General features: G+C 43.9%; 1 protein-coding gene across 2 annotated transcripts in view; it reads left to right on the top strand.

Moving 5' to 3' along the window:
- The first annotated feature begins 13,274 nt into the window (after positions 1-13,274).
- NIPAL2 (NIPA like domain containing 2) overlaps positions 13,275-16,983 on the top strand; it is a 72,426-nt gene continuing 68,717 nt past the window's right edge. For both annotated transcript variants that reach the window (XM_074352991.1, XM_074352990.1), the window contains exon 1: positions 13,275-13,629. In XM_074352991.1, the coding sequence (XP_074209092.1) occupies positions 13,611-13,629 (19 nt within the window). In that variant the 5' untranslated portion in view covers positions 13,275-13,610. The remainder of the gene's footprint in view (positions 13,630-16,983) is intronic.

Raw genomic sequence — 16,983 nt, 5'->3', positions numbered from 1 at the left:
TATATGTCTGATGTGCATGACTGGGAAATTGTGCTGTACACCAGAAAGTGACACATTGTAACTGACTGTACTTCAATTATAAAAAATTATAAATTGAGGGACAATATTTCTCTTGCATTTCCTGTAACTATGGCAATCATAGAACCCCCATTGTCCAGGGTGGTATTGATTTCCAGCACTCTGTCCCATTGTCACACCATGTGTCCTGTAGAAAACATGGTTCCCATTCCTCTAACAAGTAGTTTCATGCTGAACACAGTCCTTAAATCTCACTAAATACTTAACTGATTGAAATGGAATTTCCAGCCAGTGGACATTTTGTTTAAAATATGACAAAATACAACTGGGGGAAATTATCATTTCTCTTCTCATTTATTCCTGACACACAAAATGCAATCTGGTTCTTGTGTTTTAAATTTTCCATGTCCAGTTTTCAGGGTGCGGTTATAATGAATTGTTGAGCCAATATGAAGTAAGATACTTGGTAATCAAGGCAAGTTTAAACAATGTTGAACATTTTTTTAGGGTGAGTGAGCATTCAGGTAATGTATCCAGGAAAAGGCTTGAATAGAAAAGGAGGGACACAATTAGACAAATAAAAATCCCTGTTTCTGGATTCTCTCTGCAGGTTGTAAAACCTTAAGATTTCAGGAGGAAGGAGGATGATTTCTTTTTTTTTTAAGATAGAATACAGTGGATTCAAAAAGAAATAAAGCATTAAAAATTGTCTTTTTTCCAAAAAAAATTACTTGAGGCTTTTCTGGACTGCAGAACTATATTCCTACTTTATAATCTGATGTGATCTTTAAAACTGCTGGTTTGTTCCCAAATGATATCTCAGAGGAGTGCAAGTTATACCACTTGGAGTTTAGATAGCCTTGGTGAAAATTTAAAGCTATTATAGACAGATGAGTGATAAATTATCCTCAAGGAAGCCAGAAAGTGCTTGAACCAAAAGCCTTCACCTACTCAATCAAAAAATTAGTGAGATTTAGTGACAACTTGGGTACAGGGGTGAAGATATGGAAGGGATGAATGATGTCTTAGCTGGGGTAGGGGACTAGAATGACGCTGATCTCATTATGAGAGACAGAAATTAGGGCAGAGAGCCAGTTGGAAATATTTAGTAGAGGAGTGAAGGTGATGAGTGGCTTTGAGCATGTTGATTTTAAGTGAAATATGGAGATACCCTGTAAACAGCTAGAAATACGGATTAAGAAGGTAAGTGAGAAATCAGAACCAGAGCTGAAGTTTCCAAGATCTTTACTATAGAATTTAAATAAAGTCCACACTATTGACGATGCCGCCCCTCTGTCCACCCAAGCCAGACTTACTCTTCCTGGATTCCAACTGGGAGGGGTGATTTGCAGGCCCCCTACTTGGTCTTTGCACCTTCTGGGACACATGACTGCTCTTTCCTCACCTACCTGGAATGCTCTCCTCCTTCCCCCAGCCCCACACCCCCTCAACAAGTCACGCTCCAACTTCAACTCAGCCTTCAGGTTTTACATTAGATGTTTCTTCCCTGACTGCCCCTTAAACACACACACACACACACACACACACACACACACACACACACACACACACACACACACACACTCCTGTGAGCTTCCAGAGTATGTAGTACTTTTTCCACCATTACTCTGTTATAAGATCCCGCTTACTTGTCTGCCTATCCATTACACATAGGAGGCACTAATGAATTATCAGAGAGGGTTGAATGTAGGCAAGATCACAGTAGATAAAGCTGCCCAGAAGCGTGTCTGAAAAAGAGAATGATGGTTGACACTTCAAATGACATGCTTGAGTGCCCTGAAAAATGAACTCCCCGTGGCACGTGTGTATCTTGCTGAGTGGATGGTGAGGTTATGGTGTTGTCTGCTGATGCGGTTTTCCTGGTAAGACATGTAAGGCTAAAGCACATCCATGTGGGTGGTGGGCGTGTCCTCTAAGAAGCCTGAAGCCTTTCTGCAGGGCAGCCACCCAGGAAAGAACTGGGTCCTCAGACAGGAAGTGAAGCTGAGGGGCGGGCTTGAGGGTGGGTGAAAGGGGAGATGTCATCTTGCTTGGTCTGGGCTGCGCCTTCCAGTACAGCAGCCACTAGACATATATGTGGCGTGCTGTCTGTAAAAGATGTGCTGCGAGTGTGAAATACAAACCAGTTTTCAAACTGAGTACCAAAACCAGTAAATATTTAATTAATATTTTTATATTGACTGTGTTGATAATATTTTGGATATGGTGGGTTAAATCAAATAGGTTATTAGAATTAATTTCACCTGTTTCTTTTTACCTTTTAAACATGGCTACTAAGATGTTTTAAATTCCACATGTGGCTCTCCTTACAGTTCTTCTGGACGCTCTGGGCTTGACTTAAGAGGAGGTCTAGGCATCTCTGAATGTTCTTCTGGGTGGAGCTGTTAAGGCCATGGATGAAATAGGACCAAAAGCTTGGCAGCTAAGCCATGTCTTGTAAAAGGAGGATGATTTATGAGCATCTCTGTCTTGTTTCCACCGTTAGTAAAGGCTTTCTTCCCAGTGCCTGCTAGGTGCTGGGCCCTGGGCTAGGTATTGCGGCCACAGGTCAGCCAGGCGGAGACGGTCCTACACTCATGAAGCATGTTATCTAGCACCAGGATTCAGTCCTTTCCCGAATCAGGAGATTTTCCTTCCATTACTGCCGTCCTTGGAAGGAAGCCTGTGGGGGAAGGAAGCACGGCATTTGTTATTATTATTTGTGTTTATTATAGTGATTAAATTTATTGAATGTTTACTCTGTAAGTGGCTTGAACACTTTTGATGCCTGTCTCGCTGAATCTTTGTTAATAATCTTACAAAGCAGGAACTATTATTATCCCCACAAAGGGGAGGAAACTGAGACTTGAGGAAGCAAAATAACTTGCCTAAGGCCACACAGTTGATTAGAGACAAAGCCCAGAGTGAGACTCAGATCTGCCTGGAGCCAGGGCCCCTGCGAACCACCATGCACTACACCTCACTCCTCACCTATACACAGGTAACCGTCGCACTAATGGCTCCAGTTTGTGGAAGTCTGCTAAGGGTAGGCGTGTCCTCAGGACGTGGTGCTCACAAATTTAACTCACAATCACACTAGGGAGTGTGGTTCTTCTTGTTGTTATACAAAAGAGGAAACAGGGTCCCAGAAAAGTGAAGAAACCTGCCCCAGATCACACAGCCACTAAACTGTGGCATTATTTGAATCTTAGTCTGCCTACATTTAATGTCCCCTAAATATACCATCTCTCTAAAATACCCATAAAAGATGTTTTTTAAAATGTGACTAGTAAGGAAAAGCCAGCCCCCTTTGATTAGAGACATCAGACACCCTGAGACGTGTGAGGGAGAGGGATTAACCCCTTCTAGGGCTGCTCTCTCTTCCCCTAAGTAGCCAGGGGGAAAATAACTGTTTGCTATACTCCGAGGAAGATAAAATTCTCCTAGACTCATCCTTCACGGGTAGAAATGCTCTGCGTGACCATCTAGTTTGAACCTCTCATTTTACAGATGAGAAAATGAGGCCCGTGGACATAAAACGACTTGCCCAAGGTCATGCTGCTGGTTGGGAGTGAGGCACCTGTGGTTTCCCACAGAACACGGCTTTCTCCACAACCCACACTGAGGACCAAGGAAGCGGAGGCGGGGGGAGTTCAGGGACGGTGGGGGTCCAGGATGCGGGGCGTCCTGCCCTATTGGTGGCAGGAGGCAAAGTTTACACTGTCTCTTAGCACACCCAGATTCTGTCGTGTCCCCAAAGCACTCATGAAGACCCCACAGTGCTGTGGACCCAGATCAACAGTGCAAACAGTATAAGACCAGCATTAACTGCACACGTGAAAACAAGGAGTGGCTTTGTCTTTCGTGGCTTTTCTTTTGATCACCTGCAAATTTGGAAGGAGGGCTTTTCAGAGGATTAAGATGTAACTCGCAGTAAAGCAGCAGTGATGCTTGGTTGTCTGGACAGGTTTATGAAGGCGTATTTGGGAGGAGACGCCTCCAGGAGACACAAATGACACTCCATGCTGATCCTGGAAATTTTCACACACAGTTAAAAAAATTTAATTAGCAAGCTGAGTCTAAAGCTGTTCCTGGATGCTGCTCTCCAGGCATCAAGCTATTCAGTGGTGCAGGTGCCCACCAAGCCACAGCTCACCGTCTCTCCCTGCACAGACCTCCACCCTCCACTTTTGTCCAGGCTTCTGTGTCCCTATCATAGTCTTTCTCCTCCCGACACTTGTTTTGGTCACACTTTCCCAAGGATCATGATCTCTTTGAAGCTATTCCAGACCATGATCAGCCTGCTAAGCACTCCTTTTTCTGGAATCTAAGATTAATATCCTCCTACATTTAGCACTTAGTTATCTAGTTCATACTTGGTTTCTACTTACTTCTTTGTGTACATGTTCTGTCTCCTAAACTGGAATTCAGCCACTCAAAGCAAGGGACAGATCTAGTCTCCCCTGTGAATTCCAAATTCCTTCCTGGTCCAGAGCCATGTAAACAGCAGGTAGTCAGTAAACCTTGGATGTTGATGTTGATGACGACAGTGATGATGACTGTGGTGATGGAGGAGATGGAGAGGAGAAGAAAGATAGAAAATAAATTCTGTTCACGTAGGATGGTGATGGAAACCTGCAGAACAAAATTGGATTTCTCTAGAGATCCAACTCCAGGAAAATGGTAGAACAAAAATAAGATTTATGTCTGTGAAACTTCTGCCTGCCACATTCATGACATCCAGTTTCATAGACCATTTTATCAGTATTCAAAGCAAAACGAGACTGTCTCTCTCATTCTCTTCCTTGAAGAGCCCACTATGATGGTTAATTGCATGTGTCAACTTGATGGGCCACAGGGTGCCCAAGCATTTGGTCAAACATTATTTTGAGTGTTTCTGGGTGAGATTAGCATTTGAACTGGTAGACTGAGTAGAGTAGACTGTCCTTCCTAATGTAGGTGGGCCTCATCCAATCAGTAGAACAAAAGGCAAAGTAAGAGGGAATTCCTACCGCCTGACTGCTGAGCTAGGACATCAGTCTTTTCTTGTCTTCAAACTTGAACTGCAAAGTCGACTTTCCTTATGGGACAATTTTGGACACCCCACTTCCACGGGCCCAGATTCTTACTCTTTTGACAGAAATACTCCTTTGGATTAAGACATCATGGTACCAGGAGACTATCTAGAAAGCAAATAACCACAAAAGAAGAAGAACTTGGCATAATTTATTCCCAGATGCCTCTTTGAAAATAGAAAACAAAGGAATGAGACATGAGATAGTATGATTTAAGATGAGGCAGAGGAAGAGATGTTGGGATACTGTCTGGGGAGGACCTGCCTGGGTGGGACACAGCTTTGGGAAGTTGTACACAATCAGTAAAAGCAGGAGGGATAGGGTGAGGATGGAGGACAGGGGATGGGGAGGGGTCAGGAAAGAGGACTTGAAAGAAGTCAAGAAAAGGTCAGGCTCTGACAAGGGGATGGACACTGGATTAACATTTTGTCAATCGGATACTTGTGTTACAACGGCTGGCTCTGTTCCTGTTTCTCCAGGCCTGAGACCAGAGACTCTCATCAGCTCTCTCCTCCCTTGGCCTCTCCCACCTCCTCGTGATCTCTCACTAGACTCTTCTGTTTCAAATTTCATGTTGCTTGGATCTTGTCTTCATGTCTGGTTCCCAAAGGTGTAATTCTGCCATAGCCTCTGAGGGTCACACCAGGACTGTGCTCCGCCCTTCAGCCTGGTTCCACTCTCGGGGAACATCTCCCACTTTGAGAATCATGTCCCTCTCATGTGGATGATCCCAACACTCTCTCTCCTAAGCCTCCTGTGGCTTCATAGTGATGTGCAAGTAAACAAAACTCCTGGCTCTACCTTAACAGACTCCTAACCTGCTCCTATCTTTTTAGTTATAAAGGCCCTTTTTAGTTATAAGTAACATTCCTACAGTAAATTAGAGTTTATTGAAATATCATTGTTAACTATAATCTGGCTGTCATCCCAGCATTCAACTGGAACTACTCAGGCAAAAATCACCAATGACTTTTATTGGCGATTATGGCCAAAACCAAGAAACAGATGTCGTTTATCATCTTTGTGTCCTCTTTGCTGCTGATGGCATTATTCAGCATACTCTCATTTTTTTTACTCTCTCCTTCCTAAGTTTCCATGGCACTACTCTATGTTGGTTCTCCACAACATGCTTTTGTCTGCTCAGCATCTCTTCTCCTCACCTTGGGAACTGCCCCACCTCCCTGAATAGAGTGGACATATGACCCAGGTGAGCCAATCATAATACCAAATCTCTCTGTCCTCAGTCATTGGTCCAGAGATGGGTCTCATATCCCAAATCAGGCGACTCAGAACTTTCCCCCGGATTTTTGAAGTTGGTTTGGAATAGCCTTAATCAATCAGTTTTGCTGTGTAACAAACACTCTCAAAAATCTCAGTGGCTTATAACAACCAGCATTTATTTTCCTGCCCTTGGGTCTATAGGTGAGATTGAGGTGAGAAGCCCCATAATAAAAGACCAGCAGAACCCCCAGGCAGGGCCACTACTCTCCTGCCAGCACCATCTGGTTCCCTGGCTTACTTCTAGGAAAGTGGAACTTACCCCTAAAATTCTATTGGTTCCCTGAGCTAACTCCTGATTGATCCACTTGTAGTGCTTCATTTGCATGGAGCTCACTCCTGATTGGTCCATTTCTACAAAGCTTGTTCCTAAATAGTCAACTTCTGTTATACTTTATTTGCATATGATGTTGCAAAGTGTAAACTGGCAGCCTATAAAAGCCTGTGTAAACCTACAGACGGGGTCCAGAGCTTGGAGTTTTAACTCCTCTGGGCCCGCTGGTGTAATAAACCTGAGTTCTTCAACCCTCCAAATGCTGCTTGGTCTCTCGCCAGATCCAGGTTGCTGTCACAACTGAGCTGTAACACACTTTGCTGCAACAAGATATGGGAAGGATTGGCTTCAGGTATGCCTCACAGGTTTCTTTATTCTCTCTGGACCAGTGGCTACTTGGGACATACTCTTCTCAGGATAGAGCACTGGAGCATACAGCAAGCAGCAACATGTGATACCTCTTAAAGTCTTGGCCCAGAACTGTCACATTGTCCCTCTGCCCACATTTCCAAAGCAAGTCATGTGGCCACACCCACCATCACTGGGAAGACGCCTCTGGCAGGAGGAATTGCAGCCCCTTGGCAATGGGAGGGATTGTGTAATGCAAATATCTCTGCGTGTAGGGGCAGGAAGAACTGGGAACAGTCTCCAATCTGCCACATTCCCTTTACCTTTCTGATCCCAGGCTCTAAAGATAGACACAGGGAGCTGCAGTGGCCATGCCCCCACCAGGTGAAGCTGATCTGAGGATGAAGCCCAAACCCAGAAACTAGTTCCTGGATCCAGGGGTTTGGCTCCATCCCTGTCTTCCCAGATTTTAGTTATGAGTTAATTGTATTTCCCTCTGAATTGGGATCCTATCATTCAGATGCCAAGAGGCCTAGCAAATATAGTCTCTTCCCTCTCAAGTGATCCTTTTTGGCCTTGTTGTCTACACTCAGCTCTCTTTCTAGGACAGGGGTCAGCAAACTATGGCTCATGGGCCAAATCTGGTGGGCCAACTGTTTTTGTAAATAGTTTTATTGGAACACATCCACATACACTTATTTATCTATTGTCTGTGGCTGCTTTCATACTACAGAGTTAAATAGTTCAGATAGAGATCATATGGTCCACAAAACCTAAAATATTTACTACCTACCCCTTTACAGAAGAAGTGTGCTGAGCCCCACTCTAAAAGATGGAGGCTATGTCCTCTCCCTGGCCAATCTCACCCACCTGCAAGCTGATGACTCTTCAGTCTATTTCCCTGGCCCTGACCTCACCCCTGCATCTTGGGCTAATTCTGTACAACCTTTTCTGCTTGGATGCCCTGCAAGCACCTCAAATTCAATGAGTTTCAACCTAAAACTGAACTCATCCTTTCCCCCAGACCAGATCCTTTTTCCACTTCTCATCAGTAATGGTTCTGGCTTCACACCCAGCAGCTCAAGATAGATTCTTCCTTCTGCCTTCCTCCCCTGTCCCATCAACAAACAGGTTGGACTGGTTTTACTTCTAAACTTCTCTTAAACTCTCCCTCTCTCCAGCCTTTCTCAAATATCCTTACTTGAGCCATTGCGGTGTTTTCACTTAACTCTTCATCTCTGGGGTTTTCCATCTGTCCTTCCGGCAAGGGGTCTTTTACAGCACCAATCTTGTCCCGCAGCTCCTCTGAGTAAAGTCACTCAGTGTCTCCTATTACGAGTCAAGTCCAACTCTGATAATCCAACACACAAAATCCTCAGTTTCCTGGCCCTGCCAGTCTCTCTATCCTTATTTTAGGGTCTATCTCATCATGTGGAAACATACACGCCCTACCTCCCTCATCCTTCAGGATTCGCAACAGACATCGCCCCTGAGCCTTCTCAGGCGCCCGCCTCCCCAAGCTGAGCTGAGTACACGTTTTTTTTCCTTATCTAGTTTTTCATTTGTTTATCATGTTTTTTAACATTTATTTATTTATTTAACATTGTCTTTGGGGGGAAGGTAATTAGGTTTCTTTTAATTTTATTTTTTTAACGGAGGTATTAGGGATTGAACCCAGGACTTCACGCATGCTAAGCCTGCGCTCTACCACTGAGCTATACCCTCCCCACCTTGAGTGCGTCTTCTTTGCTCTCTCCCAGCTCTCATGCTGAAGTTAACTTGAGTTTACCCATTTGCATGCCTGTCCACTCACTACAATGCAAGCTCCCAGGAGCAGAGCCCATGTTTCATTCATCCCTGTGTCTTTGGCTCCTGCGCAAAGTACTTGGTGAACTGAACTAGAAGGTGTTTTACATTCGCATTACCTATCAGTGAAAGTTTGCAACAGGCCTGGAGATAAATATCATTATTACCACTTTATGAACTAGGAAACTGAATCTCAGAGAATTTGCCCAAAGCCATACAGCTGATGAGGAGAAGACTAAACATAAATCCAGGTCTGCTGACCTTGAAGTTTTGGAAACTAGGACCACAAAACCTTGTGTTTTTAACTGAATTAAGCTTTTGTATTAGTTAGAAAACACATAATAGTACAAAAGTTATGTCATATTACACATAGACGTGTATCTTTAAGAATAATAATAAAATGAAGCCCATGTATTCCATCACCAGTACCTTTGAACCACTGCCCAAATTTTGTGTTTATCCTCCCTTTGCTTTTCTTTAGATTTTCCCACACACGGATGTTCTCTTAAAGTATGTATTGTCTAATTTTGCATGCTCTTGAAACGTACTGTATATAATCGTCTGTGGACTTGCTTTTTTAACTCAACACTATGTTTGTTGGTTCATCCATGTCGATGTGGGTGCCGGATAGCCGTAGACAAGGCAACTTCATTGCTGTGTAGTATTTCATTGTATAAATGCGTCAAAGTTCATTTGCCCACTATTCCCATTGATGGACACTTGAGTTGTTTCCAGCTTTTGTTTTAGTTTGTTCTGTTTTTTGCTATTAAAAGGATGTTGTTATCCTTGTGCACTTCTCCTGCTACCCCTGTACAGAAGTGTCCCTGAGGTCTATGCCCTCAGAGTAAAATTCATCTGTGCATCTTCATTTTCACCAAATAATGCCAGGCTGTTTCCAATGTCAATAGCATCAGCAACGAATAAGAGTTTTTGGGGCTCCACATTATTACCAGCATTTGATATGTGCTATGATCTGAATGTTTGTGTCCCCCTGGAAGTCATCTGTTAAAATCCAAACTGATGAGACCTTTAGGAGGTAGACCCTCATGAGTGGGATCAGTGCCTTATAAAAGAAGGCTCCAGAGAGATCTCGAGCCCCTCCCACCATGTGAGGGCACAGAAAGGATGTGCCAGCTCTGAACCAGGGAGGGGGCCTCCCTGAATGGGACCAAGTCAGCACCTTGATCTTGCACGTCCCAGCCTCTAAAACTGTGAGCAATGTATTTGTTGTTTATAAGCTACCCAATCAATGGTGCTTTATTAAAGCAGTCCAAACAAACTAAGATGGAAATTTTAAAAAAATGTTTTTGCCAACCAGGGAGGTGTAAAATGGTTCTCATTGGGTTTTAATTTGTATTTTTCTGATTCCTAGTGAGATGGAAGCATTTCATGTGTTTATTAGCTGTTTATATTTTCTCTTGTGAAAAATGCCTCTTTATGTTTTTGCTAATTTTTCCATTTGTTGTCTGACTTTTTCTTATTGACCTGTAGGAGTTATTTAGATATTCCGTAAGTGAATCCTTCCTTGATCACATGTGTGACAAATAAACGTTCAGTTTGTGACTTGTCTTTTCATACTTTATGGGCTTTTGATGTATAAAAGTTCTTAATTTTATTGTGATTGTATGTATCAATCTTTTTCTCTGTGGTCTGTATTTTTTTCTGTTTGTTGAAGGAAGCCTTCCCTATCCTGAGGTCATGAACAGCAAATGCCAGCACTTACTACTTTCTGTGTTTCAGGGCTCTCATCTCCCTTTCGGAGATCATGAATGCAAGTCACAGAGAAATCAAGCAACTTGATCAATGTCACACAGCAAATAAAAGCAGTGGAATCACGATTTGAATCCAGACAGTCTGCCTTTAGTATCTGCACTTTAAAGACTGTTCAAACTGTCAGCTGTAGAGATCATCTGGTTAGCCTAAAAGATTTAAAGTTTTGCCTCTTTCATTAAAGTACCTAATCTGAAGTTGGCTTTTTTATATGATGTGAAATATCTGAATTAATCTTTACCCTAGTAACTACCTCAGCCCTTTAGACTCTCATCATTAGTGAAACTAGTGTTGACTGATTCATGCTAAAGACGAATTTAAAAACACAGAAAACAAAACACTATTCTGTGACTACTACATGCAAGTGATCCCAGGCAAGGTGAGCAAAATGTGACTCTGCTAAGTTCACAGTGAAGTCCAGCTTCAAAGGATGTGGCACCAGAATAGAATTCTTTGAATTAACTGACCTCCACCGTTTGAGCCCTGAGGACAGGAGGCTGATCAAAGGCTTTTGGTGTTTTGTGAAGAGAACAGCAAGAGGCAGAGGCCATCACAGAGCCAGGAACAGCCTCCAGCTCTGCCTACACTGCCTGGACCAAAATAGCTCACACGGCATTCTTGCCTCCTCCTTGTGAACTGTGTGGGAAGGAACACTGGTCACGAATTCTTTGTTTCAACCACCCCCACGTGCTAGGACAGGCACAGCAACTGCAGTGACATCTTGGGAACGTGGAGAATAGCACATCCCAGGCTGCACATCGGACCTATTCTGCACCAAGTGCCATCTTCCTCCTAAGTTAAAGGTTTTTAAACAAATGCCAAGAAACTGAAAATTAGTTTTTTCATGATTCTTTTTTTTTTTTTTTTTTTTTTGGTAGGGGGAGGTATTTAGGTTTATTCATGGATTTGTTCTTAGAGGAGGTACTGGGGATTGAACCCAGGACCTCATGCATGCTAAGCATGCTCTCTACCACTTAAACTATACCCTCCCTCCTGAAAATGATTTTTTAATTAAAAAATAAAATGGAAATGAGCTGAATGTAGCAGAGTATGGGGGCCAGATCATAAAGGATCTCAAATGACAGGTTTAAGAAGTGTGAACTTTATTGTGTCAATGGGGAGGTTTGGAAGTCTTTTAAACAGGAAAGTAACACGATTCATTTATTTTGCTTGTATGACTAGTTACAATCTGGCTGATAGAATACACTGAAGAATGGTTGTGCCAAGCCCTGCCGGTGGTGCCCTCCCACCCCATCCCCGTTCTTCCTTGCCAGCAGAGCTCACTTCCCACTCCGAAGGCTGTAAATGCCCAAGGATCACTTTCCTAGCCTCCCATGGACATGTGACCCAGTCCTGGCTAATAGGACCTGAGAGGGGAGGCTGCGAGGGGGGTTCTGGAAAAGGTTTGCCTCTCTAGTAACGAGGCATGAGAAGAAAAGCCCACTTCTTTTCTAAATGTGATCATGCTTGCATGTAATGACTGGAGCCACCACCACGAATAGGGACAAGGTGCATACCTCAGGGATGGCAGAACAGAAAGATGGAAGTGATGACATCATAGAACCACACAAAGCCACATTCTCTCTAGAGATAACATGATTATTGTTTAAGCCACTTTTACTTGGATATTCTGTTACTTGTATCCTAAACCATCTCAACCGAAAGAAGCTTTAATAAAGTCACCGATACAAATCAATGTAATGTAACAGAAAATATTGAAAGTAGACACTTTTTCCTTCAGCTATTTATTTGAAATAAATCAGCCTCATAAAGTTTTCCATAGCTACCATATTAACCATTCACTGAACATTCTGGGTGCTCGAGCAAGAGACTATACAGATCAGGAGATGTTTCTTCTCTATCTGAAATGATTTTTTCCCATCTTCACCTCTCATTCACATTTCCCTAAGGAACACTGAAAACTTTCTCCCTGTTGCCAGCTGGGTAACAATTCTCTCTTTCTATTTCATGTAGTCATGGCAGTCAAAGCACATCATATAAGAAGAATCTCAGCATTGTGTAAACAAAAGAATGGCGAGTTCCAGGGCTTCGGGCAACAATACAGAACACTGGAATTCTCAAAGTGAGAGAGATCTAATTGATCGTTGGTAGTAACACGGTAGAATTTGAATACAGATCAAACCAGAACATCTGGTTAGAGTTTAAGACCATTAACAATTATCTCCCAACCTAAATTCTTATTTCCAGTGGCTGGCGACTTTTGAGCAAGTCCTTCTGGTTCCATCTGAAGGAAATCCCATCCAGCCTTAGATACACGTCAGGGCCCTCCATCTACCACTGGAGAGTCCTTCCTTCACTCCAGGAATATTTGCTAAGGCTCTGTCAGGTGTTGGCACTGAGATTTATTTATCCAAGCTTCATTCTCATGTTGCTTACAAAATTTTCCTGGAATTCGTAACGTTTCCATATACAGTTTTAAAAATACAAGTGAGAAACACTGCATCCGTGATAGAGGCCTGTAATTGCCAAGTACAGAGAGAAGGTGGCTGCTTTGGGTGAGCCCATGCCTCCTTTCACTCCCACTCATTTCAACAAACATTGACTCCGCGCGGCTGCAGCTGAAAGGGCTTTAGCCCTGAGAGCATCTCGGCCCGACAGGTGCGGGCCCCGAGCGCATATCAGAGCGGCGCTTCGCCCCCGGGCGGTCCGGCCCTCGAGGCCTCGGCGCGCGCAGGCCGGCGGCGGCTTCCCGCGGGAGGGCGCAGAGCGCGGGGCTCCCCGGCACCTGGCGGCGCGCGGGGGGTGGCGGGAGCCAGGTGGCCCCGGCGCGCCCGCCTCGCCGGGGCACCGAGCAGGAAGTGGCCCGGGCGCGGCCTCCGCAGGGCGCGCCTCCTCCGCGGCGCCTGGCGTTGCGGCCGGGCCGGGACGCGGCCGGAGCCCCAGCCCCAGCCCCAGCGCGGGGAGCCAGAGCTAATGGCGTCGCCCGAGCCCGGGGGCCCCGGGGCCGCCGCCCTGGACGAGCTGTCCCGGAACTTCACGTACGGGGCGCCGGGCGCTGGCAACGGCTCTCTGTCGGGCGCATGGTACCGCCGGAACCAGGTAAGGGCCGGACGCCCCGCCCCGGGCCCGGTGGGGCCCGGGGCGCGGCCGCGGCGCCTCCCTCTCCGCCGCCCTCCCGCCGACTCTCAGGAGGACACCGGGCTGCCCAGGTGGGCAGAGCTGACATGGTTTCCACACGCTGACTTAACCGCCCCTCGTTTGGAAGAGCGGGGAACCCCTGTTCTGCCTCTCCTGGGCATCAGTCCCCACGAGCGGGTCACAGGTCTGAGGTTCTGGGCCTCCGGGTCCCGACCCATCCCGCCTCTTCTGAATCCGCCTCCTTCTCCCGGAAGGATTCTAGGAGTGTGGGGCGGCTCTCCTCCAACCGGTGCCCCCCCCCCGCCCCCCAGGAGCATTTTACGGTTAAAAAAATAAGTGACACTGGGTTCTCAGAAGCAGGGAACTCATTAAGGGCCACCAAATGTCACCTCGGTACTGATGCTGTGCGTGTGTGAGCCCCCAGGGTGCCAGAGCAGCTCTTCCTTTCCGAGCGAGGAACCCTGATAGTCTCAGGTTGCAGGTGTCTCTCCTTTTTCATGGGCCCTTTGGGAAAGTGTCGTCAGCCTCAACAACGCCAATTTAAGCTGAAAGTACATATTTAACAGTATCAAGGGGGGTTGGAGCTGCCTTTCTGGGGCTTGGTTTAAGATCAGAAAAAAAGCCCTTCCTCTAGGCTTTTATATTTCAAGTGGGGCAAGGTTGATCTTGATATGGTGAATTCCAGGCTTCCTTCTGTTTTCATAAGTGTTACTTTGTTTTTGTTCTTTAACAAGTCAATGGGTTGTTTTATTTTACAACAATATAATCATAAAATATTACTGTTGGTCTAGATCGGGTGTTTTAACCAATAATCAAAGGTCTAGAATCCTTTTATGCTAGAAAAGTGTTTTGGATGTTAGTTTCTAAAATGTTACAATTTTGTTTTTGAACATTTAACGCAAGATAATTTATATAAAGGCAAAACAAGCATGTTCACTTTGTTAAGTTTGTAACAGAGGGGAGAGAATCGTTTTGGGTCTGTTTTACCACAAAACATGCTAAAATAGGAAAAATGAGGGAACTCAGAGTAATTTATTCCATGTCTCCTTTCTTCCACTCAAGAGGTACAAAGACAAGAGTTGCTTTTTATGGGAAGTTCTTTGAGTACATTTATTATGCTACACTCTTGCTGGCATAGGTTATAAAGCATGTTACAATACTTATGCTAGAAGCACTCACAATACCAAAATTTAAGTATGATTTTTTTTTTTTTTGGCTTTTGTTAAAGGAATTAGAACGTTAGTAGGTGTGACCTACCATGGCATCATTGTTTTCAGAGTGGAAACAGTTTTCTTTCACGTTTCCAGGAATTCAAGATTGTCTTGGCTCTCTGACACCAAACACAGCTTATCATGTGACATAAATGTGAGAACTTAACTTTGTGTTTGCAAGGTGTAACTGGCCTTTGACAGTATGTATTTGTACAGGTTGTATCTGGAATGTGCTAACTGAAACTGCTCAGCTGACATCTAAGCCACAGCTACAGCGAAGGCTGTATCAGCTTTTCCCACTATTGTACAAATTTAGGCCATCTTACAAGATTGTGGTGTTTAATCCTTTCAGTGATCACTTTTGTTTTTAAGCAAAAGTGAACATTGATTTTTAAAACTTCATTCAGCAAAGATTTATTGAGTGTCTCTAGTGCTGGCCAGGCCAGTAAAAATAAAAGAGGGTCTAATTTTTTTCTTTTTGTACACTAACTGAATATAGATGGCTGAAAATGGGGGTGGCTCTAGAAAAACAAAGTGTGAGATATGAGTTTAGGACTCCCATACTCAAAATTAGCCTTGATTGCTAGAAAGCTGGAATTAATCAGTTTTATCACCACTGAAATGTTTGGACAGTGTCTGCTTCCTGATACCCTAGCTCTCTGTGTCTTTTCAAGTGATAAACACCAGATCTGATAAATGAGACTTACTCATAGAAAAAGAACAACTCCCTTGAAACACATTAAGGTAGCAGATGAATATTTGTCAGTGGCCTTTTAGATCAACGTTGTTAAGGAAAGATGTGAATGCTGCTAGAGGAAGGAATCCTGAAGCAAGTAGGAAGTAGCAGTTCAGTGGGGAAAATATTTTAGGGAACCAGGGAAGTGAGGCCTTTGTCTCATGTGCATCACTTAGGAGTCCACCTATAAAAGTATAGATGCAGTAGAGTTCTGCAAAGGTATTTTCTTTATGTTTGATCCACAAGTTTTCAGTATAAAAGGATAATGTTTCTAAGATGGTTATGGAGCGCCCTGCTTCGTACAAAGCACTGTGGGATATTCAGTCTTCAGACTCAAACCTTTCCTCCCTTCCTAATGTTATTAGGTGCTTGGGGAAACAAGCTATGCAGGTAACTCCAAAACGAGGCAGTAGATTTTAAGTGTTGTGTGAGTGATATGAAGTCCTATGGAAATTCAGAGGAAGGTGGCTTTTAGCAGGGACCATCAGGGATGTTTTGTAGACAGGTAGGTGGTGTCTGAGCTGGATACTTGAAGACAGAGTTCCATCGATGGGAGAGCACAGGTGGACAGCGTTCCAAGAAGGGGAGAAGTCTGGAGACCAGGGAGCAGCCCACGTGGCCTGGGCAGGTGTCCTTCTGAACATTTTTGTACCTAGATTAGAAATCAATGGCCATTCTGGTTGCAGTAGAAGACTGGCACTGACTGTAAGGTAGAAATACAGTTTTTTAAAAATTTTTAATTGAAGTATAGTTGATTTATAAAGTTGTGTTAGTTTCAGGTGTATAGCAAAGTGATTTAGTTATATATATTCTTTTTTCAGATTCTTTTCCATTATAGGTTATTACAAGATATTGAATAAGGTTCACTGTGCTCTACAGTAGGTCTTTGTTGCTTATCTATTTTATATATAGTAGTGTGTATCTGTTAATCCCACACTCTTGATTTATCCCTTGCTCACTTTCTCCTTTGGTAACTGTAAGTTTGTTTTCTATATCTGTGAGTCTATTTCTGGTTTGGGGTCTTAGGTACCGTCAAGACCAAGATACCATAGATTGCCTTGAAGGATGGGTTAAGAAGTTTGTACTTTAGCTTGAGGACAATGAGCAGCCGTTGAAGGTGTTTTGAATAGGGAGTGAACAAATCAAAGCAAATTAAAGAAACTTATCAAGGTTAATAGGGTACAGAGGCCCCAAACTGGACCGAATCCAGCCTGTAGATGGGTCTTGTGTCAAACTGCCAGAGGTTTCAAAAATGTTTACTACATTGCCAAAGTTTAAAAATGAGTCGATTACACATAAAGTTTCAAGTTTCCATGATCTTTTTAAATATTAGAAGTTCTAGCAATTTGGCCCTCTTTCCCACGTGAT

Source organism: Camelus bactrianus, chromosome 25, assembly GCF_048773025.1.
Source record: "Camelus bactrianus isolate YW-2024 breed Bactrian camel chromosome 25, ASM4877302v1, whole genome shotgun sequence".
NCBI lineage: Eukaryota > Metazoa > Chordata > Mammalia > Artiodactyla > Camelidae > Camelus > Camelus bactrianus.
The sequence above is the reverse complement of the archived record's forward strand: the minus strand, read 5'-3'. Positions and strand labels throughout refer to the sequence as shown.